This window comes from Fonsecaea erecta, assembly GCF_001651985.1.
Source record: "Fonsecaea erecta strain CBS 125763 chromosome Unknown Scaff13, whole genome shotgun sequence".
Lineage (NCBI taxonomy): Eukaryota > Fungi > Ascomycota > Eurotiomycetes > Chaetothyriales > Herpotrichiellaceae > Fonsecaea > Fonsecaea erecta.
In genome coordinates this window covers 714945-736909 of record NW_017387256.1, presented here as the reverse complement: position 1 = coordinate 736909, position 21965 = coordinate 714945, and the positions used below count along the sequence as shown (strand labels likewise).

Genomic DNA, 21965 nt, shown 5'->3' with positions numbered 1-21965 from the left:
TGGTATCGAGCAAGACCTCCGTGTTCTCTCTCCGAGACACACTACAGTTACTAGAGGGGTTACTGCTCTCGCTCCATCCACACTAATGAAATCCACCTTTTTTCGACAGCCTGATTGACTAAACAGCACGCAGGCAGCGCTGTGATTTCCTCTGCTTCCCGTGGTATGCCCTGACTCTTTCTTCACAGCTTCGACCGAGACTTTGATTTTTCTGGTCCAGATTAGCAAGTTTTCAGTCTTATCCAATCCAATCAAACTTACCAAGCAACAGCTTATTCTTCTCGGCGAACCGCTGCTTCGGGGCGTCCTCAACAAAACGCTCGGCCAGGGCCTCGGAGGCGTCATAGACCGCGAGCATGCGATCCCGCCGCAGGGGCAAGTTCTGCAGGCGCTTCATCTCCATCATGGACTTGCCGTCGTTGATGCTGAGCTGCTCCTCGAGGAACTCGACCACCTTCTGGTGGAAGCCCTGTGTGGGCAGGATGCGGTTGACTAAACCCCACTGCTCCAGCTCCTGGGCTGTCAGCTTGCGCCCGAACATGAGGAAGTCGTTGGCGCGGTGGGCTCCGATCGAGTGGTAGAAGGCGGTGGCCGATCCGAACTCCGGCACCAAACCCAGCGCGCTGAATGGCACCTGCAGCCACGCCGTGTCGGCGGCCAGCACGATGTCGGCGATGCCCTCGAACCACGCGGCACCGCCGCCGACGGCTGGTCCGTTGAGGGCTAGCACGAGGACTTTCTTGTGGTCGATCATGGAGCGGAGGAGTTCGATGGCTAGAGAGGTTTAGTTCAATTGTCCCCCATGGGGGGAATGTGGTTCCAGGCGTGAGATTTCTTACCGGTGCTGATGCCGGCCATGAATTCAATCTTCTTCGCTGCCGGGTTGGGATACTCGACGCTCGGCTTGCCCGCAGCAGCTGCGAGATGGCGATGATGCAGCGTCAGTATGGGATTCATGGGTAGAGCAGCGAGGGACGGGGGTCAGTAAGTAGACAGACCAAACGACAAAAGAAAAGGAGGCAATAATGAAAAACATCATCCAACCTCCCTTCGTCGAAGCTGTACACACAACATAAAACGAAGAAGACTCGACTCCACAGGAAATGAGAATCCGTGCCGCGCACACGTTACGTACCTTTGACATCGGCGCCCGAGGAAAAGAAGCGGCCCTCGCCGGTGAGGACAGTGAAGACAGTGTCGGGGTGTTCATTGAGCTCGCGCAGGGCTGACACCGTGTCGAGGAGGATGCTGCCGCCAAAGGCGTTGAGGGACTTGGGCCGGTTGAACTGCCTGGAGTCAGTCATAGTAGATCAGGTTTAGGGGAGAGGGAGGGGGAAAGAGAAGGAAGGACGAGAGAGAGGATGGGTAGAATTGTAGGAGCATACACGCGCACCCACGTACCTTGATGATCCCTATCTTGCCCTTGACCTCGTAGATGATGTCGTTGTATTTGTACTTGCTTGCCATGGTTGTTGTTGGTGGTGGGGATTGGGTATGAAATGTATGTCTGTATGTGTGTGCGTGTAATGGAATGCGTGGCCAGCAGAAAGTGCTCGAGGAGGTGGCCTATGGAGATAGATAGATGCTTTGGAAAAGGGAGGATGGAAGGCGAGATAAATGTCAAGAACGACGACGACGACAATGACAACAATTGGACACTCGGGGCCCAAATCAAATCAAACACTGACGTCCGACTTGCCTACTCGTCTTCTCCAGTGTATGTATGTATGTATAAAGATAGTATAAGGTCTGGATGGTAGTGGATGGTAGTGGTGGAGGTGGTGATGGATTAGTTCTCTCTCTCCCCCGGCAATGCTCGGTCTGGTCGGGTATAATATCACATCAACCCTTGGTTGCCGTTTACCCCACCGCATCGTGGGAAGAGGCTGACAGACGGACTGAGACGACAGCCTCGGTTCGCAGAGTCTCGTCTGGGCACCAAATAGTTTCAGTGCATAGGTGTGATGATGATGATGATACAAGCACTGGTGTTTGTTGTTGGCGCGTGTTTTTGATGTGCTGTGTGTGTGTGCCCAGTCTTCCCCGATTTACTCGGACTCCGTCACAGAGACTTATGTGCCTCCATGGAGGACTCCATCCACCCCCCAGTTGTTGCGTGGTCTGGTCTGACTAGGCCTCCCAACCAACACCTCCCCTTTGCTGAGCTGACGAAGCAAAGTCAATGGCCAGTTTGGATAACGCACTGGCACGCACTACCCTTTTACTGTATCCAGTCTTGCATGAGACTCGCGCGGTGGACCAGCCATGGATAAGCCTCAAGCATAACCTATATTCGTCGCTGGGTCTGTCCCCTCACTCTGGCTCCTCCAGTCTCTCGATGGCACCCTGTCTGATAAATGACTGAAAGGGTGAAAGGCCTGGTTGGGAAGTCTATTGGCGTACTGTGCCCTGTCAGAGTTTGCACTTCGTCGTCAGGGGGTCGATACAGGAGTTGCAGCCATACTCGGTCTCGAAATGCGCAGGTAGGCAGTATATGAAGGCTGAGCGTCAATTGACCACACGTAAGTCACACGGGTAACTAATGTGCTTCGAAACATCTGGCGCCTTTGGTGAGGGCGTCCAGAGTCTCTAGGAATTCGCTGCATTGCAGCTCCAACAGGACTCCCTCACCGATCAACATTAGGCTGTTTCCACCGCTGCAGCAAGTAAAGTGCGCCGCCAACCAGGTGCAAGCTACCGGTAACCAACACTTGCAGATTGTCTCTCTGCTGACCGGCTGTGTCCACATATTCCAAAGCTTCCTCAATGGAAGGGAGATATATGGTGCTTGCCGTGGGAAATGTCGACTTCCACAGGTCGCAGTACTGTTTTGGAAGATCCGCCAGGAGGTTGTCCGGAGGCTTCAAGGTCTTATCTAGATCCCCGTCAGTACGAAACTCGAAGGGCCGACATACTGCCTACCAGGTCGAATAGCTCCATCGCGCCGTTCCTGGTACGTTGTAAACACCATCTCGGGACATCGGACATTATGCTGCTCGACCGCACTCGCCAACGCTCTCAACAACGACGGGCCATCTCGTTCTTCTGACATGTGGGAGAAGATAATTATGCATGGTGGACGAGCTTGAACAGCGTCGCGGGAAAAAGGAGCCGTCGTCATCTCAGAAAACCACTCCACCGCCTGTCCGATGCTCAGCTCGTTGTGAGCCCCGTCGAGGAACCAGGTACATCTGGCGGTTTTGACGACCTCAAATCTGCCAGGCCATGTGAAGTGCTCGATACCCCTCTGGATGTCCTGCTCGCTCAGCGTCTTTTCCTCCAAAGGGCTCTTCCGAGAGAGAAAAGCGTTGACGAGGGCGATGGCCAAGGAACAGTTGATGCGCTGCACCGGCGCGCGCAATGCGTTCGCAGTGAGAGGCAGAGAAGGATTGACAGGAACAACCTCAAACTGCACGCCCTTTTCATCTGCCCGAGCTTTCAGCACCGCTTCAACAGCGGGTTCCTGTGGAGCAGAGAACGCAGGAGCCCCATTCTTGAAGATGCCGGCCTTGTGCCAGGCCACATCCTCGATCCCAGGGCCCAGCTGGGCCAGATGGTCGAGGCCGATGGAGGTTATGCCAGTCACAACGGGCGCAGAAACCACGTTTGTCGCGTCATATTCGCCACCGTGATGCGTCTCAAAGATAGCTGCTTCGGTTCCCTCTCGAGAAAAGGTGTGAATGGCGAGCAAGGCAATCAATTGCAGATATCGAGGTTGCCTCTCGTCCTCGGCAGCGATTTCTTCTTGCTGCTGCTGCTGCTGCTGCTGCTGGGCGAACAGCCGGTCCCAGATCTCAAAAAAGTATTTGGTGAACAGGTCCTCTGAGATTGGTTGGCCATTGATTTGGATCCGCTCCCGAATGCACGTAAGATCAGGGGAAGTGTAGAGACCAATCTTGGTGGGGAATCCTGTTCTCTTGCCCCATTCTTGCAACAGCGATCGAGTGAAAGAACAGGTACTGCCCTTGCCTTTGGTCCCAGCAACGTGAACAATGTTCAAAGCTGCCACGTCGACGTCCTTCCACATTTGTCAGAAATGTTATGTTGCGCGTTGAACGTCGGCCTCGACAACGTACCGTGTAGCCTATCTTTTGCAGCCAGCTCCTCATGCCTGCTATGCTCGGCGTCCCACGAAGAGACGAACGAGCTTCGACGCGAGGCTTGCTAGCAGCAAGATTGGGAATGGGGCTGGCTGCATTTTGGGGCCTGGCTTTCCTCCTCCTAGTCTCGAGGAGTTTCAATGCGTTCTAATCTCCCTGAGTCGAAGTCCTCAAACGGTAGAGCGCAGTGGTCCTACCTCGTAAGTTCTTTTGAGACACGATCCAGTCCCTTTCTGAGGCATCATGAGCGCCCGAGTGCTACAAGCCAGCCCGTCCGCTGCTCGCTTTTTGCTGTCATCGGCACATACTAGCATGTGAGCCGGCCTGGGCAGTCCAATTCCGAAAAGCAGCTCTCGGCGGCTGGTGCGGTGATTCTTTGTGAAGGTGAATATAATATTGCTCAGAGAATCTATGCTGAAGGATGGCGGAATGTGGCATTGTGCGTCACCGTAGGAGGCTACTGCAGATCATTGGCTCTTTGGCGCCGAGAAAAGTACGTCACTCTGCAGTTGCACCACGCGCCGTTGCTATGTCTCCTCAGACAGTATTTTCTTTCTTTATCGTCCCCCCCCAAGTCTCTGCTTGCAACACTCGCACGGCGCAGAGAAGCACCTTTACCATTCTACAAGATGTCTGAACCTATTCCAGAGGCGATCCCCACCTCCGCCGACCCTCGTTCTCACCGACCACTCAAACGTGCTCGTGGCGCCTACACTGCTAACCCCAACGTCCGCGCCATCTCGCAGCAAGCCCATGAACTCGAGACTCTCTTCCTCGACCCGTCACGGCCCGTGCAACTTCCTCCCCCATCGAGCGCCGTGAAAAAGTCCCTGCCCGCGCCGCCTGAGATCGTCGCGAACGTGCAAGGCTCGAGTGCCGGCGCCGGCTCTGGCGAGTTTCACGTGTACAAGGCGAGCCGGCGGAGGGAGTACGAGAGACTGCGCGCCATGGACGAGGAGGCGAAGAAGGAGGAGGAGAACGAAAAGTGGGAGCGCGAAGAGCGGGAGAGGCGCGAGAGGGACGAGGAGAAGACGCGCCGGAACCGGGAGCGCAGGAATCGCAGAAAGGGGAAGAAGGACCACCAGGAGAAACAGACGGACGGCGCTGTGAAGGGCACAAAGGAGGCTGTCCAGAATGGAGAGGCGCACGGCGTGAAGAGGAAGGCTGGTGGGCCGCAGACACCGCCAAAAGAGATTCAAGACGAGGAGCAAGGCTCCGACTTTGGTGTGGCGGAAGTGGTCAAAGAGGCTGGTATCACGATTCATGATGATGATTAGGAAACCACCGCCATGCGTCTAATGGATGGAATGAGGCTAAATGGGACGAGCCAGGAGAGCTTAGGCACGATTCTCATGAAAGGCGCAACAGCAACAAATCAAAGAAAGCCGTGAGAGAACTGGGGGACATCATGCAACGGACTTCTTTTTTTGAGTCCCTTCAGAACGGGCAATCCCACGTCTCTTTTTGCTTTCTGCCAATGATCGCCCTATCGATCCCGCTCCACCACCGCACCACTCTCTGGACAGCCCCTGGCATCACTCCCAGAAGCGGCACACATTTGGCATAAAAGGGCATACGAATGACGCCGCCGTCACCTCTCTCCACCCACCGCACAATCTCCTTGGCCACGTCCTTGGCCTCCAACACTGGTGCGAAAAAGTGCGCGTAAAAGGGCACACGCGTGATGTCCGCGAAAAGCTCCGTGGATAGTTGACCTGGCTCGACGAGGATGGTTTTCACCTCGTGAAAGACGGACGGGTCCGGGTGGGTGCGGAGTTCGTGGCACAGTGTGTCGTGGAGGGCCGAGACGGCCGCTTTCGAGGCGCTGTAGTCGGCCAATTTAGCCGGAGTGAGATGCGCGAGGATCGACGAAATGGTTATGATGTGGCCGCCCTTGGTGGATTCGATGATATGAGGGAGGACAGTGGACAGGGCGTGGAAGTGGCCGAGGGCGTTCGTGGTCATAGTTTGGGTGGCTTGTTGAGGGGACAAGGCTGATTCTGGTGGTCCGTAAGGAATGGTGGATGCCAGCGGCAGACCATTAATGGCCGTTGCTGCGTTGTTGATCAGGATTGTCGGCGGGCCAAACTGATGGACATGCATCGTGAGCCCCTGAACGAAGGAATCAAAAACAGATAGTCGAATAGTAATAGAGAAGAAGACTATGTCCGACGTACCTCCTTCACCACCCTGTCCACCGCCTCCTTCACCTGTTCGGAATTCCTCACATCCGCCGTCTTCCAGATGAGATCCCAGCGTTCCATCTCGTCGTAAGCGTCCCCGTCGGGCTCGCGGACGTCCAGAATGGCGACCTTGGCGCCCTTTCTGAGCAGCATCTCGGCGAGCACGCGGCCCAGCCCGTGCGCGCCGCCCGTGACGACCACCACCTCGTCCTCCCACTCGACCTTGCGGTGGTAGCCGTACGTAAGGCGGTGATTGAGCCACATCCCCAGCTCGACCACGGCCAGGAACGCCGTGTAGTACAGCGTCCCGTACGCCAGCGGCTCGCGGTGCTTGTGCACCGCCGCCAGACACAGGTAGAACACCAGCGTGATCCACGGGTGGAACACCGAGTTGGCCAGAATCAGTAGCAGCAGGTCCAGCGTAATGTGTCGGGTCCATGATGATGATGATGATGATGGTCTGGGTGATGGTGGTGGTGATGCTGGAGGTTGCTGTCGCTGGGGATTAGTGCGCCGTCTGGATCGCTTCAACACCATGATTCTACTCGACTCGCTGCCGTTTCTTTTCGTTGCTATTGTTTGTCTTGTCCGGACAACTTTTCGTCTTGCTTCCTGCTATATATAGTGTTGGACTTGACTGAAAAAAAACCGGACGGCTTCTTCTTGGGAGTTGTGAGTATATGTAGTCGCTGGTGAAGGAATGATTGTGGCTTGCAATGGGCTGGAGCCGGCCAGGGCGGGAACAAACGACGTCAGGGACAATCAAGTATACAGACTCTCAAAAGGAGAGGGAAAACGATAGATCTGTCGCGAGTCTGTGAGCAAGAAAGACGATGGTGCAATGGCTAGCGAGGCCGGTGGTTTCAGCGTCTGTGCAGCCAATGAGGCGCCTGCAATCTGTGACGAAGATGAAACAACGACACACGACGAGGTACAAGGGAGCAAATGGTGGAGAGAGCAGCTGCAACTAATACATCATACGAAAAGCAGACACTGAGAAGACGAAATCTATTCTATTCGTTAATCGCACTCTCGTACACTGCTGAGCGGAGAGATTCTCGATCCAACCCTCCGCCACTGAAGATACTTGAATATCCTCGAAGAGCAGCTCTCATCAGCTTCCTCTGCGGTTGTTGGGTAATGATAATGGTAATGGTATCTGGCCCCCAGCGCCTTGCTCTGAGCTCTGTTGCCTTTCGCTCTTTGCTCTTTGTGCCATCATAGCAGTACAGTGCCCAGAAAACTCAACAGAAGCTGGTTATCCCGTCGAGCAATAACAATGATCTACTTGCTGATATCTCGATGCCCATGTCGGGTTTGTGCTCACAACATCTCCAAGCCAAAACATCAATCCAGGTCCCCGGGAAGCTCTGCAAGCAAGCCTTCTTCGTCTCCTGTGCCAGCTTCGTGTGGTGTATGATTCCCGCTCATACCAGCACGCTGCGATGTGGAGCTCGGCTTCCAGCCCATCATTCCTCCGCCGCCCCATTCGTAATTCTCTTCAATGTGAAACTGGGCTCCTGCCCTTGCGCAGCCATTGCCGCCCCTTGCAATGACAGCCAGATCCTCCAATTGTCGTGGGTCGAAACAAAAGCCGGAATCTTGGGGGATAGGGAGAATATTAGGATCTTCATCTCTTGGTCGGCTGCTATTGTCGAGATGGGGAAACAGTGTGGCGGGAATCTCCAGCGATGAAATCACCGTGCCTGGGCTCTCTTCCGATCCCGCCGCCACCGATGCTGACAACTCGTTGTCGTCGGCATCGGCATCGTGAGACTGGTGGTCTGCTTCTCCAGAATAGGCATCTGCCTGTAAGCCGTGAGAATAATCTTCAGCCACGCACACTTCTTCGACCAGTATTCGGGCGGGTGGAGTGGATGTTGGGAACTCTTTGATGACCAGCGCAAGGGCTGCGCTCGCAATAGCTGGCTTGGGTTCAATCCGAATGGCCATTTCGGTGTCATTTGTTGGCGGACTCACCAATTTTGAAAAGAAGGAGAGTCGCTGGGTTCGTAGAAAGGCCAAATCTGGACTTCGGGCATCGGTTGGAGGTGTAATTGGCGCGCTTTCAGAAATGCTACCATAAAAAGGGTGGCTGTCACGGGAAGGCGGCTTAGCAGGTGATGGGTCGGTGCGAGCAGAACCTGAGCATACATGTGAGCGACTGTTGTATTGCACATCCGTTTGGTCAGTCGATTTCTGACTCTCTGTCTGCATTGCAGACGCAGCGGTCCGGCACACCCCCGGTGGTGGAGCCGGGTCGTTGACTTCGGTGCCAGACGAGTCTGTAACAACGCGTCGACGTGAAGCATTGTCCTGTTTGGTACGGAGAAGAGTACGCATGTAGTTTTGTCGTAATAGCTGGTTCATCGCCTCGAGCTCTTTCCATGTCATCTCCGGATCGTAAGGAAACGCAAGGTCGATTTCCGCGCCTCGAGAGCCTGGGTGGTACTCCCACGCTCCTGCACGTATGCGTGCATCGCGCTGTCGGAGCCAGCGGCCACCAATCGTACGTTTGTCCCATGGAATGTTTGGCCCTACTGAGCCTGATGGATCACGATGTCCTGACGTATTATCTGTATTTTCTCGAGATCTGAACTTGTTCTTTTCGTGGGTGTCTGTTTCACATATTTCCGTCGCTTCCGCCTTCACGTCTGCGTCTGGCGCGTCTTGGGTTCGAGCACCACTCTCGTCCCTGGACACCGGGTCTTTGTCCTCGACAGAGCAAGGCTCGGTTGGTGTGACCCTGCGCATATTTGCTCCGTCACGGTTGCTTGAAGGCCATGGTGGTAACAGGTACCTATATCTCTGAGCGTTGTTGCGGTATGGCATGCCGTCGTATGGACTAGGTCGTCTCGGATCATAGGGGCACTGTTCATTTAGTTTGCGTAGATTGGGATTTGAGAATGGCCTTAGCTCGCCCCGCTTCGCTTTCCCGTCTCTCCAATGAAGCCAGCGTCCATCTTGGGTCTCGATGTCCCAGGCAACAGGATTGCCTTCATCATCGTAGCCATGGGTGAGAAGGATATCCGATATGGAAGGGAAATCGTCCTCTGATTTGGCCTGGACTGGTGGAGTGGCGACATCAAGGCATTCCTGCTCCTTTGCGTTATCTGGAGCAGGACTGGATGAGTCTTCTTCGTCGTCACTCTCGACCAATACCTTTCTGATGCGCCGGCTTTTGGGCTTCAATTGCGGATTCCTGTTCTGGGGGTACGGGGTCGAGGTCAGCTTCGACGTTGACGGCCAGCGCTGGCTCTCGCCAAACAAACGGGTCTCGGGATTCCCTGGATCAGAATTTCCCAACGTACCATCTCTAAGTGACTCTGGGAACTCCTCATCCCGTTTCCGAAGCAATGCTTTCTCCTTGGCTTCCAATTCCTTCCTCATTTTGATTTGTCTCTCCCTCCGGGCTTCTAAATCTTGTCTCAACGTGTCAACTCGCGAGGTGACAGGAGTGAGGAGTTCCTCTGCGGGAATCTCGTGATCCGTGCCGATGGTGCTAATGATTGACCACGCTCGACGAAACTCGTTTCGGATCGTGATTATACCATGGTGTCCCACAGTGCGTGCGATATTGTGTTCGATTTCGAAGGGGTCCTCGATGGCCAGCAGATATCGAAGACGGACTGACTTCGTCTGTGTCTGTTGCCATTTTGCCTCAGTCCATCCTTTGGCTTGCTTAGACATGAGACCGCCCTTTGTTCTGATCGAGATAACATCCCGAGTCCAATGAAAGCCTTGGTGGGTTGCGTAATATTGGAACAACCCTCTCAGCAATTGGCCCGTAGACTCTCTGTTAGGACTTGCAGCCATGTCTTCTCGAATTTCTTTCAGACTTTGAGGATCCTGAACGAAGCGGACATCGAACCCTTCGAACAGTTCGACCGGCCTATCTGGATGCCATGCGTCGTCGAGCTTGGCGAGATGCTGGAGATTGGGAATAACAGGTGGCCTCGCAATGTTCATCAAATAGTGGAGAACCATTATAATCCAGCCATAGCTCGATAGGGTGCCGCGATATGGCGTGTTGATGTCCCTAGTCTTGGCCCAGATCTTGACAAAGACGCCAACTTCTCTGACTCGCGGGTCGAAGCTCTGGTAGCTTCGAAGTAAGTCTGAGTTGTACAGAGCCACGAAGTTGGAAAAGTTGATATCACACTGGATGCCACAATCCTCGGTAAACTCCAGACCTGCATTACCCCGGCGGCCTTGCTTTGCGGATGCAGTTTCTCCAAGATTGAGATCTGTCAAGGCTTGTTCAGCGGACTCGATATCCGTAGAGGGATCATCTGATGTTGGCAGCTTTGACTCGGCAACATCTGATTCCCCGTGGCCGTCTTCCCGAGCGGCACGATTTTCCCGCAGATTTCGCAGCAGCTCTGGGGTTGGATTCTGACAGATGCGAAGGATCGGGACACGCGTTTGAGTAATGAGCCTGGCTCCAAAGTCGTGGTCAAGGAACGCTTTCTCTAAGATACGACCAGTGTCAATCTTGAAAACCTGCTCTTGCACCCCATCTTCTGCCGCCATCTGCGTGTCACTGGAGGGTTTCAGGTTGACTGCTGTTCCTGATCCTTCAGAGCCGGGTAATGACAACAGGAGATCCATGTCGCAACCGGTGAGTGCGAAGCCGTTGGCAAGAGAACCATAGCACTTCAATTTGACCTGATTTTGTTGTAAGTTCGGGTATTCGGCACCCAACGCCTGTTTCGCAATACTCTCCAAAGTGCGACGGAAGCTCTCCTTGACGTCCCTCTCCTCTTGACTGAATTTGTGTGCCGCGTATGCCTTTTTGCCAACGCTGGCGAGGTATTCCGCTTGCAGCAAGACAAGATGTTTCGTGGAGCGCTGTTGCTGCCCTGCGTTAAAATGCATGCCATCATTAGGGTTGTAGAGCTGCCTGTGATGGTTCGTTTGAGGTCGGCCATTGCTATGAAATGCGACAGGGTTCATCAATTGTGGCTGCTGCTCTGACTGGCCAGGATGCGGCGGTCGAAGCTGCGGCGTATCGAAGGAGCGCGATCCTCGATAGCTACCTCTTGCACGTTCCTGATATTCCCTGGGAGAACCACGGCTCGGATCGTTGAAGTTCTGAAATTGGGGCCCCGGCTGGTACTGGGGTCTGGAGTGATGAGGAGCTTCGCCTCTGCCACGAGGAGGTGGTTGCGCTCCAAGGGGCGGGAAAGACTCGAGATTCGCAGTGAAAGAGGCAGCATGTTGTTGACTGTGCAGACGATCTTGCTCTGCTTGGCCTTGGTGTGGCCGGCCCGCTCCTGTTTGGCCCTGGCCCTGGCCCTGGCTTTGGCCACGAACACGACCACGGCCACGGTTACGGCCACGGCCACCTCGTGCGTGAGGTGCAGATTGAGCCATCTCATGCAGTTGATTCCAGACGTGAGGAGGAAAGCCGGACTGGTTACCTGCTGTATCCATGGTGTTCAGAGGGAAACCAAGAACGAGATTCAAATGCAGGTCACAACATTCCGTGGGCTGGCGTTATCTTGCATTCATTAGCAGTGTGTCACGGTCGGTGAAAGAGGCAGCAGAAGTGAGAAGAAAACTTTGAACACGCCTGTCAAGAGTGCCTTGGAATGAGTGAATGAATGAATCAGCGAGTGAATGGTAAAGGTTGCGTGGGTGAAGTGAAGTGCACACCAAACTCGGCACTCCCCACGAATTGCATGTGCGACCGGGTCACGGAGAATTAGCCGACAAGTGAACCGTAGATTTAGAGGCTGCTCCCCAGAGGCCCCTAAAAGCAGCCGCCCGTCGGCGGTCCACAGGACGGGGGTCTTGGCGTATTTGGCAGTGAAGTAGCCACTGGGGAGCCTAGGCGGCCCAGTGAGCCTAGTGATTGACACCTTTGGCACCGCCTATAACTGGTACCCCCTAGGCGGCAAACTTAGCGGGGGAACCTGTCCGTGACCGTGTGCATGACGGCAAAACCTGAAAGCTGCCTTGCATTCCAAAACACCTCCGCTTAACGTCGTCGAGTCGCTACCACCACGTCTCTTTCATCTCTATCTCGTATCCTGCTTCTCAGATTCACAGATCACTGAATTAATTCACAGTATTTCTTTGTTCTTTCTACATTCGGCGACGTCAATGCTGTGATAGGGCAGGACTTTGAATCAGCCATGAATCCAGGTTCCGCGCCATCTGGCGGCCCTGCAACCCGTCCTCCTGGCGCTCCTCCTATGATCAGACGCAAGAAGCCTATGTCTGATCCCTTTTTCAAAGGCCCCAGGAGCAAGCCTGCTGCAACCAAGCCTCAACTGAACGGCCACTTGACTCCTCCCGTGAATGTGAACCTGAACATCAACGGCCATCCACCTCCCAAGTCGCAACCCATGAACGCACTTGCCCCACGCGCGTCCTCTCCGACTATAGCAACTATCCCAGATCGCGAGCGCGTGAGCGGCTTCAGTGACCCTCGAGTTACGGCCGAAGGAATATCCTATACAGACTACAAATTGGTGACAACAAAGAGAGATCTGCTCAATGGCCTCAGGTATCATATCCTCCAGCTGGCCGGCGACAAACCCATAGATATTCGCAATGAGTCCGAATTTCCCAAGCCAGTTCGTCTGCATCGACGCGATCCTCGCGCCCCGCCCCCAGGACAACAGCAGGAAAAGAAGGAGGAGGAGCAAGTAGAACCAAAAGATGGGCTCAACGCCGCAGAAAGAGAAGAGTTGAATCGGCGGAAAGAAGTTCGACAGAAAGAGCGCGAGGCGAATCTGGCGCAAATCGCCCCGTCCCAAAATACCGGCAAGAAAATGAACTTCAAAAAGAAAACTCAACAAGTCTTCCGACCAGACTTCTCAGCCGAAGAGAAACGCCGGATCCAGACCAACTACGAGGAGAAGCTGCCATGGCATCTCGAGGATTTCGACAACAAGCATTGCTTCATTGGGCATCATCAAATCGGCTCTGTGAGCTCCAATGCCGCCTTTGTTTATGAGCCGGCCGTGGATGCTTCAACCGGCAAATTTCGTCTCATTCCCATCGAAAAGGTTTATCAGTTCAAGCCGAAACGAGAAAACCTGCAAAAGATGACTATCGAGGAAGTCGAAGCTGCGATGAAAAAGGGAGGTTCTGACCCCGAATGGCTGATTCGCCACCGAGAAGCTCGCATCCAGGAAGCCTTGAAAGAGCGCGCTGTCAGAGAAAGTAGGGCACTCTTTTCCGGGGCAGCACGGACGACAGTCGATGCAGGAAGGACTGGCGAGGAAGCGGATCTGGACTATGAAGACGACTTTGCCGATGATGAGGAGGGTGATCTCTTCGTGGACAAGGATGAGGATGAGAAGCTCGCCGAGAAGCGTATCAAGGAGGATCAGTTACAAGCCAACTTCCTCGATTTCAAGGACCTGAAGGAGTATGATGAGGCGGAAGCCCGAGAAAAGCGCGAAGCTGAGGCCAGAAAGAAGAACTTCCGGGACTTGAGAAAGGCGCTGGAAAGGCGGGAGCGGAATTACAATCACGGTAGTGATTCCGAAAATGAATCCTCAGTAAGTTGTCCCCTGTGTGCACCATCAGATCGCGCTCGCTAACACCTTGGGGCAAAGACCGACAGCGAGGAAGAACGAGAGCGAATCGAACGTGAGCGTCTTGCCAACGTCAAGAAGGAAGAAGAGGCTGAGGCCAAGAAATCGGCCCTGTCGTCCGGCGCAAACACTCCCTCGGGTCGAAAGGAGAAGAAAGGTTCTGACCGCGAAGATGAAGGTGGCATGAAGAAGTCAACATCGACGCGCTCTTTGAAACGTCCTGGCTCGCCAAATCTGTCTGATGCCTCGGGTACGGACGTGTCTTCGCGGAAGAAGAAGCTCAAGTCGAAGCATCTGCCCTCTAGTCAGCCGACGCCGGGCCATTCGAGACCCATGTCCCCTGTCAATGTTCCGCCTAGCTCCTCTGCTCCGCAAACGTTGGATCCTTTGGCGGCGCTGAAGGCACGAAAGCGAGCGGGTGCTGCCAGCCCTATAGGAGCCGGATCAGACACAGATACCGACGCCGCTGCCATGTCCGATAGCAGTCGTGCTCAGCGACGCCTCAAGCTCAAAATGTCGGCCTCTCCACCTCCCACTGGCGCGGCAGGGACAGCCTCACCACCAGCTCAACCATCCTCGCGTGCAGCGTCCCCAACTCCTGTCTCTGCGGGAGGTAGCGTTCCTCGACCGGTAGCATTTCCCTCGGCGCAAGACATCAAGAATGCGATCCCACCCCAAGGTATCACAGTCAAAGACCTTATGAAGGTAGTGGCCCACCCCAAGGACAAACAGAAGGAGTTTGTGGCGCTGGTCAAGGAGGTGGCGAGTTACGACAAGGAACGGGGAGTGTTGTTGCCGAAATAGTAGCATCATGCTTTCGTGGATCCAACCTGCGACTATTGATAGAGAGAGGCGCTTGTTGTTGCTGAAATGAATAGAGGCCACAAACGCAGCTCCATGACTTGCCTTGCACTGGATCCGAGAGGCGATGAGACTCGAGCACTGACGACCACTGATGTTTGAAGCCCATTCGATCGGGTATCAGGGATAGCAATTGCTCTCTCTACATAACCATATGGGGACGATATTGTCGAATTATCCTATCCACCTGGGTCTGAGAAGCCGCCAGCATGATGACGGTGTGGAAACGGAAGATCATGATCATGGATCAACAAAGCGACCTTCGTTCGATACAAGACTTGCACGACGTGAAGACGGATGGATGGATGGGCGTCGACGACCAGACACGGTATGGTCGGTCTGTTGGTGTGTTCAGTTTGTGTGCGAAGTAATATGATTACCGTTGATTTCTTGGTCCCGAGAACGAACTCATCGCGATCGACATTACATCTTTTTATTAAGGATGAACACGGAGAAGAGGATCGATCACAGCCTCGAGGCTCGAGTTTGACCAATATTGGAGGGAGGACAACAATGGGCACCGTGCGATGACGATACTCCGTCCGTCCGTCCGTCCAGCGGTTGATGAAGACCTGGCAGGGAGCAGGGAGCTGGGAGGGAGAAAGAACCTTGGGGTCTGTCTCCTCAGAGCGGTATTATTACATAGACAGACAGTCAGTCTAATTTATTAGAGAGACGAAAAGGGTACATGATTCTTCCCTTCAGGAACAGTGCCACTGTTTTTGCACTCCAGCGATTGATCCCGAAGGTGAAGGTGATTGTTGAACAGGCAGACACAGGCACATAGACGGCCAAAAGACCAGGTATATAGATAGGCATAGGGACATCTGGAAATTTCCATTCTCGGGGTAGTTTGAATCAATCTACAACAACAACAATTCGCTATGCTGGCTATATATGAGATCTGTGATGTGTAGCTCCGCTGGTCATTCATTATATAGATAGAGCAAGAATCCCAGGGGGGGAAAGGGGGGCCTCCGAAATCCAATGTATACAACTCTTCTTCCATCCATGCCTCGAGTGCCCAAGTTCTCTTGCGTTTTTCTTTGGCAGGCTGCCATGGCAGCCTACACCATCTCTTCTCGTCCCATGGTGGGAGAAGATGGTAGAGACACCGAGAGACACTTCAATTGGCGGTATACCGGCCACTGACCAGTTTCGTCTTGGTCGGCACCATCTCCCAGCTCTGTTTCGTCACCGCATCCTCAACCGCGCCTCCGTCATCGGCGAAGGGATCGCTTTCTTTGGCAACGAGCTTCTCCACGCCAACACCGCTTGCCGTTCGACCAGGAATCTCGAATTTGACCTCGACGCCGCCCTTCTTCGCCAAGCCGCCCTGGGTCATGAACCGCACCAGGAGGCGTTCTTGTTCGGGTTTCACGGTGAATTCGTTCATGCGCCACACCACGGACGACGTCTTGCGGCGGAAACTGGCGCCTTGGGTGGGGGCCATCATGGCAGAAGCGGCTTTGCCAGCCCCTTCACCAGTCGTGTCGAGACTCACACTAATCTGCACGTTTCGGAGCGTCACAGGCTCACTGCCAAAGACAGGATTGAGGCTGTACAATACAATCACGCTCACTTGTCCCTCGACGATTTGCCACGCCGGGGTGATCAACACCGGACTGTATCGAGCCAGATTACTCTCTTCCATATGCAGCTGGTACTTCAAGCAAATCATGGGCGTCGGTCTCCTCAGCGAGGACGTCAGCACGGAATAGCAGCCGGCTCGTTCCTCAGCTTGGGCGGTCGAGTCCTCAGGCGACTTGATCTGGCTCATAAATATGGGGTTCGCGGCAACTTTGTCGAGCAGTTCGAAGTGTTGGATCCGGATCGTTTCAGTGTCTGCATCATTGAGGCCGGTCGGGTTGCACGCGAGGGCCACTTCACCAAGGACGAAGGACCTGCTGATGCCGGTTTCGGTAAACCAAGAGTGCACAGTTTCGATCACCGAGGCATTGAGGCCTGGCTCATGCAAATCTGGATGTGGACTTGGGCCAGCGAGACTTCTGGATGAGTGCATCGAGGCAGTGTCGGAGCCCATGGCAGCATGATCGTCGTGCAAGACTCCCACTACTGGTGGCCGTTGCAGAGGGGATGCGAGGGTAGCCTCGGGGGAGGTGGCATTCTCTGGTATCGCCACGGGCGCAGGAGCGCGAGCTGTGTGCGGTAGAGCCTCCGTACTGCTCGGGATGTACATCGTGTTCCGCACATCTCTTCGTCCTCTTACACTGCCTTGGACACGATTGATGCCGGCGTTTTGCGCTTGAGAACGTAGTTGGTTGGCCATGTTGTTCATCGCCAATTGAGCCTCGCTTTCATCTTCTTCAATTGGCTTATCCCGGATCATAAAATTCCGCGCCGACTCGTCCGCAGAGCCAGAAGCCAAGGCCGCCTCTTGCTGAGCCTGAGCGATGGGATTCATGGTCTCAGCAACGGGTGGCTGATGGAATGTCGCTTGTTGATAGGGGTTATTGCTAAACGGAGCCGGAGGTGTGCTGATGTTGTCCGCAAGGCCAGGTTGGCTTGGAGCCACAGACGGTTGTGATTCCAAAGGACTTTGTGGATGGGTAGTTCCATTTGTCAAGGGGAGAGGCACCGGTGGCTCCGAAATATCACGGATGGGAACATCATGCCGTCGATCTTGGGAGACCGAAGACGTCGGCCGATCTTGGGTGGCAGCTGGTGTAAGATCCTGACCCGACTCTTCCAGATCCTGAAAGCTCCGTGATGAATCCCCTCTTCTGAACGGTACGAACCGCGTTCTCCTCTTCTCTTCTGTGGGAGGCACCGGTGGGACGGTGCTCTTCCGTCTGTTCATGACAGTACCAAGACGTTTGAGACCACCCAATTTGCTCTTCTCCTTGTGCGGCGTACTGTCAGGCACTGCGACAGGTTAGCCCCAGTCAAGCAACAGCGAGATCAAACTCACGGGGTGCCAGTCTATCTTGGCCGGCTAAAGAATTCGAGCGTTGGTTGTGCCCTTCAGACGTGCCTCGAGGTGGTGGCGGCGTCGGTGGCGCGCGCAGTGAGGAGCTGGTCGGTCTCCCACCAGCCGTCGCTGAACTGAGCCTGCGCAGAGGACCGGGAGGAGGAGGAGCGGTAACAGCCGTGGCTGCAAACGTCTTGATTTCATCCGCCGTCTCGACGTTGAGCAAGGCGTTGAGACACGACTCCGCGCTGACCTTGTTCTTTTCGATGCAGTCCACTTCGTGGGTCTGAAACTGCGTGAGGACGTCTCGCAGATGGTTGACTCGGAGCTCATCCACCACTTGTAACTGTTCAAAGACGTATGGTGCTTGGGCTTCCCACTGACGCGAGGCATCTTCCACCGTGGTGCTGGCGGTGTCAGCCCTTCTTCCACCTTTTGCAGCCTTTCTTTGTGCATTGGACAACTCTTTCGCGATCGTGGTCAAGTTCCCCTGGGCAGTGCTTAAGCTGTGCATGGATTTATTTCGTGTCGCCCAGCTGCGCAATGGGGTTTCGACGTCGGTCTCGATCTTAGTCGCAAGGGTTTCGTGGGAGGCCGCGAGGTTCTCAGTACCCGAGACGATGCGCTGCCAGGGCATCTGGAAGATGCTGCGTCGCTTTAGCAAACCGTGGACAATCGGCGGGACAATGCATACCCAAGAGCAGCGGCTCCATCTTGCTGTGGCCTTCGCGCAAGCTTCCGCAGGCCCGCAACGTAGGCTTCCTCTACCTTCCGACGCTCCTATCCCCAAGTGTCAACGCCGCGGTCGGGGTATTACACGGAAATGACCGACCAGAAGCCAATCGGCAATGTCATTGTTGATCTTTGTGATGAGTGTGACGCGGTCATTGAGGATGTTCACGGCCTGCTCCGGTTGCAACGAGGCCTGGCGCAAACAAGATGGTCAGTGTTTGTACTGTCGGAGGCTCACGGATTTTGGAGGGTTAGTCTTACCAGAAGATTTAGATATTCAGTCCGCTGGAAATCCGTATTGGACATGGTGTATAAATGATCCAAGCATTAAACACTCTCTATTCAAGTGAGCAAACCCAGATTTATCCCAAGACAAGGTGGCATGGCAGATACAAGAAATGGGATGAGGTGTGGAGTTTCGGCACCGTCGATGAAGCAGAGAAGGAGGAAATGGTCTGGAAGCTCTTCGGTATTTGGCGGGTCGCGATTACATACTCGTTGGCCAGGGACGTTACAATTTATTTACAGGGGACCAGTAATAATCCTGTTGAGCGAAGCGAAACAGTAATTACCTACTAGGTAGTATATAGCAGGTAAGTTTGACCAAAAAAACCGCGGACATGATTGGTCGGGGGCAGTACTCGCATTAAGCTGTTTTTCGTAGGGTCACATGCCACTGGGCTTTTCACTTGGTTATTCACACCTAGCCTGCTGACGCCTACTAGCCTAACCTACCACCTAGAGTCTACCTCCACAGGCTCCATAGGCACCTAGAGTTCATCTCCATAGGCACCTAGAGTTCACCTCCACAGGCACCTGAGTTCACCTCCGCAGGCACCTAGAGTTCACCTCCACAGGCACCTAGAGTTCACCTCCGCAGGCACCTAGAGTTCACCTCCACAGGCACCTAGAGTTCACCTCCGCAGGCACCTAGAGTTCACCTCCACGGGCACCTAGAGTCCATCCATCACTACTGCTGAAGCAATTCCTAACTTCCCTGCAACGTCAGCCGGGATTCGCTTGATCAATTCAGGAAGCCTTAACGGCATCCTTCGAGCTCTGGGACTGACAATTGAGGGAGACATCGATGATAGAAAGAACCAGCTCAGAACTAATATTAGTCTATCTACAAATCCTGTATAAGGAGAAAGATACACCGACGACATTTTCTCTCCCCGTGACGGTGTCAAGAGAGAGTAAGGTACACAAGCTGCCAGCTAATCTGGGCTTTTAGGTGGTTCCCTGGTGCGTTAACGTATAGTGTGATGGGATGTAAAGACAGGTGAATGAGGGGGTATTCCTAAAGCTATCACAATCGGGGAATATAAACGGTATCGCTAAAGCAGCTCTACAGTTCGGTGAATAAGATAGAGGGCCGTAAATAATAGGTCGAAGGGGTAACCGCGTTGGAACCGCGACTCACCCCGCTGTTAGGCTAGTAGTGGGCAGTCGCCACCCATCCACCCACCTACACCACCGCTGTCAGACAACATTACCTTTACCTACCACACAGTCATTCACCGCTTTCTTTTCTCTCCGCATATCCCTTCGGGGGATTCTTCAACGGCTTGTCAGTTTTTTGTGCAATCCTTCGTCTCGGGCCTGCTCAAGACATGCGGAATACGTGCCTACAACCCACTCAGGAGTACAGCTGCGGTTGATTGCTGCATGATCCAGACGAGTAACTTCGGTGGCTGAAAGATGGAACTGTGATACCATCTGAGCACTGCGTTCCACCCCGCCGAGTCCCACAAGTTTCGCACAAGGGCAAGCACAGAACAGCAGCGAGGGTGCACAACCTCTTCCCGTGGCGCACAGATCACCATGCCGGTGGACATCAGCTTCACTGATAGACTGGGCAATATTGTGTCTCTGTAAGAATGGCAGACAATAGACGGACTTCATCTAACCTAGAACAGGACGAATGTCTTTATTTCAGCAGGGGATGATGGAGACGCAGCTCGTAACAAGGCAAGGGAGCTAGAAAGTGGGATTCTGGAGTCTGCTTCTTCTCCGGTATCTGATGCCTCCAGATCCCCCGGCGATTCATCACTGACCGAGCCAGGAAGAGTACCACCGACAGCTGCAAGAAGCCTTACAAGCCTCACATACACAGGATGTAGCGCCGTTGGACGAACTAGACCCACCACAAGAGCCCGAGATATTGAACCATGAAGGTCCCAGCTTTGGAGCCTACGAATTCGCAACTTACCACACAGACGGGCAAACGTCGTCCATTTTCAAAGCGCAGACAAAGGACAACAACGCCCCTGTTCGAATCGTGGCCCTCAAAGTTACTCATCCAGCAATGATGGCTCCACCACATAACTCAGAACGAGAAGCCCGGCTACTTATCAAGGCGCGCCATGAGAACGTGGTGCCTCTTCTAGACACCCTTCACGAATCAGGAGGAAAATTCATCCTGGTCTTCCCTTTTCTCAGGCAGGATCTGGAAAATCTGCTCAGATCCGGCAGATTGGACAAGAAGCAGGCAGGTATGGTGTTTGACGGACTCTTCCAAGCCTTGGAACATATTCACGCACAAGACATAATTCATAGAGACATCAAGCCATCCAACATCCTGCTAAAGTCGATGACCGGACCAGTCTACCTGATAGATTTCGGCATCGCATGGTCTCCAGACGACAAGGACTCGGAGCCTGTGGATTCCAAGATCACTGATGTCGGTACAACTTGCTATCGCCCACCAGAGATTCTTTTTGGAGATCGCTCATACGACACGTCGTTGGACATGTGGGCAGCGGGCTGTGTTGTCGCAGAGATTGTGAAGGACGGCCACTATCCAATGTTTGATGCTGGTGCCTTGGGAAGCGAGCTCAGTCTGATCAGGTCCATATTCACAACATTGGGAACGCCGGATGCGGACATTTGGCCCTCTGCAGAAGCATGTCGTGACTGGGGCAAGATGCGATTCCAGAAGTACCCTGCCAAACCGTGGAATGACATTCTCCCTGGAGCTCCGGTGTCTGCTGTTGACTTTGTCTCCAGGACTGTTTGCTATGAAAAGACAAGGAGGTTGACAGCGAAAGAAGCCCTGCGGCATGACTTAAAGTCTATCATCGGGAGATGATGGTGACCTCGTAAAAGACGGCACCCGAGCACGCGTCCTCCCAGATCTTTTCCGCCAACAACACGGTGGCGGTCGCCACTCAAAGTAGGCGCCTATGGGGACATTTTTGTGATAACGGCGAGAAAGATCGACAGATGATCGATAGCAGGACAAAGATCGAAGAAAAAGGCGTATCGAATCACACGACAATGTTGACAATCGGACAGAGATCGAATTACAACATGAGAGAGATTTCATTTTGGGAGGGTGGGACAGGAGCGGAGCACTTTGCATGTGGACAAACGGACAATCTCATCCGATGAGGCAATTGATGGAAATATTGGATGCTGAACCAGAGGATGAAGCCTCTATCTGGGTGTTCCTTGTCGGCAAATCTCGCATGCTGAGCTTCTTTGATATCTCGTGGCTGTTGTGCATAGATCCCACACCAGGCCTCCACTACGCGTCCAAGCACTCCGTACCGAAGAACTCTCTCTCACTCTCATGACCAGGTACTGCGTAGGAGCCAATAGT

The 21965-nt window shown here is 53.9% G+C and overlaps 8 protein-coding genes across 8 annotated transcripts; 3 read left to right on the top strand and 5 right to left on the bottom strand.

Moving 5' to 3' along the window:
• Positions 1-182: 182 nt before the first annotated feature.
• Positions 183-1467, bottom strand: AYL99_11156 (hypothetical protein; the record flags this gene model as incomplete). The annotated part of the gene is made up of 5 exons (XM_018842662.1): positions 183-211; positions 262-774; positions 840-917; positions 1136-1286; positions 1402-1467. The coding sequence occupies 5 exons, from the start codon at positions 1465-1467 to the stop codon at positions 183-185; spliced, it is 837 nt and encodes a 278-aa protein (XP_018688075.1).
• A 1160-nt stretch (positions 1468-2627) lies between these two features.
• AYL99_11155 (hypothetical protein) lies at positions 2628-4109 on the bottom strand (the record flags this gene model as incomplete). Its single annotated transcript, XM_018842661.1, has 3 exons — positions 2628-2875; positions 2923-4018; positions 4077-4109. 3 exons carry the CDS (start codon positions 4107-4109, stop codon positions 2628-2630), a joined length of 1377 nt encoding a protein of 458 aa, XP_018688074.1.
• Positions 4110-4729: 620 nt separating this feature from the next.
• On the top strand, positions 4730-5377 carry AYL99_11154 (hypothetical protein; the record flags this gene model as incomplete). The annotated part of the gene is made up of 1 exon (XM_018842660.1): positions 4730-5377. The coding sequence occupies one exon, from the start codon at positions 4730-4732 to the stop codon at positions 5375-5377; it is 648 nt and encodes a 215-aa protein (XP_018688073.1).
• Positions 5378-5537: 160 nt separating this feature from the next.
• AYL99_11153 (hypothetical protein) lies at positions 5538-6820 on the bottom strand (the record flags this gene model as incomplete). The annotated part of the gene is made up of 2 exons (XM_018842659.1): positions 5538-6212; positions 6278-6820. The coding sequence occupies 2 exons, from the start codon at positions 6818-6820 to the stop codon at positions 5538-5540; spliced, it is 1218 nt and encodes a 405-aa protein (XP_018688072.1).
• Positions 6821-7630: 810 nt separating this feature from the next.
• AYL99_11152 (hypothetical protein) lies at positions 7631-11719 on the bottom strand (the record flags this gene model as incomplete). The annotated part of the gene is made up of 2 exons (XM_018842658.1): positions 7631-8427; positions 8488-11719. The coding sequence occupies 2 exons, from the start codon at positions 11717-11719 to the stop codon at positions 7631-7633; spliced, it is 4029 nt and encodes a 1342-aa protein (XP_018688071.1).
• Positions 11720-12423: 704 nt separating this feature from the next.
• AYL99_11151 (hypothetical protein) lies at positions 12424-14640 on the top strand (the record flags this gene model as incomplete). Its single annotated transcript, XM_018842657.1, has 2 exons — positions 12424-13800; positions 13858-14640. 2 exons carry the CDS (start codon positions 12424-12426, stop codon positions 14638-14640), a joined length of 2160 nt encoding a protein of 719 aa, XP_018688070.1.
• A 1183-nt stretch (positions 14641-15823) lies between these two features.
• AYL99_11150 (hypothetical protein) lies at positions 15824-18667 on the bottom strand (the record flags this gene model as incomplete). Its single annotated transcript, XM_018842656.1, has 5 exons — positions 15824-17583; positions 17630-18276; positions 18324-18409; positions 18462-18554; positions 18623-18667. 5 exons carry the CDS (start codon positions 18665-18667, stop codon positions 15824-15826), a joined length of 2631 nt encoding a protein of 876 aa, XP_018688069.1.
• Positions 18668-20185: 1518 nt separating this feature from the next.
• AYL99_11149 (cyclin-dependent kinase) lies at positions 20186-21452 on the top strand (the record flags this gene model as incomplete). Its single annotated transcript, XM_018842655.1, has 3 exons — positions 20186-20235; positions 20281-20377; positions 20427-21452. The coding sequence occupies 3 exons, from the start codon at positions 20186-20188 to the stop codon at positions 21450-21452; spliced, it is 1173 nt and encodes a 390-aa protein (XP_018688068.1).
• Positions 21453-21965: the final 513 nt, after the last annotated feature.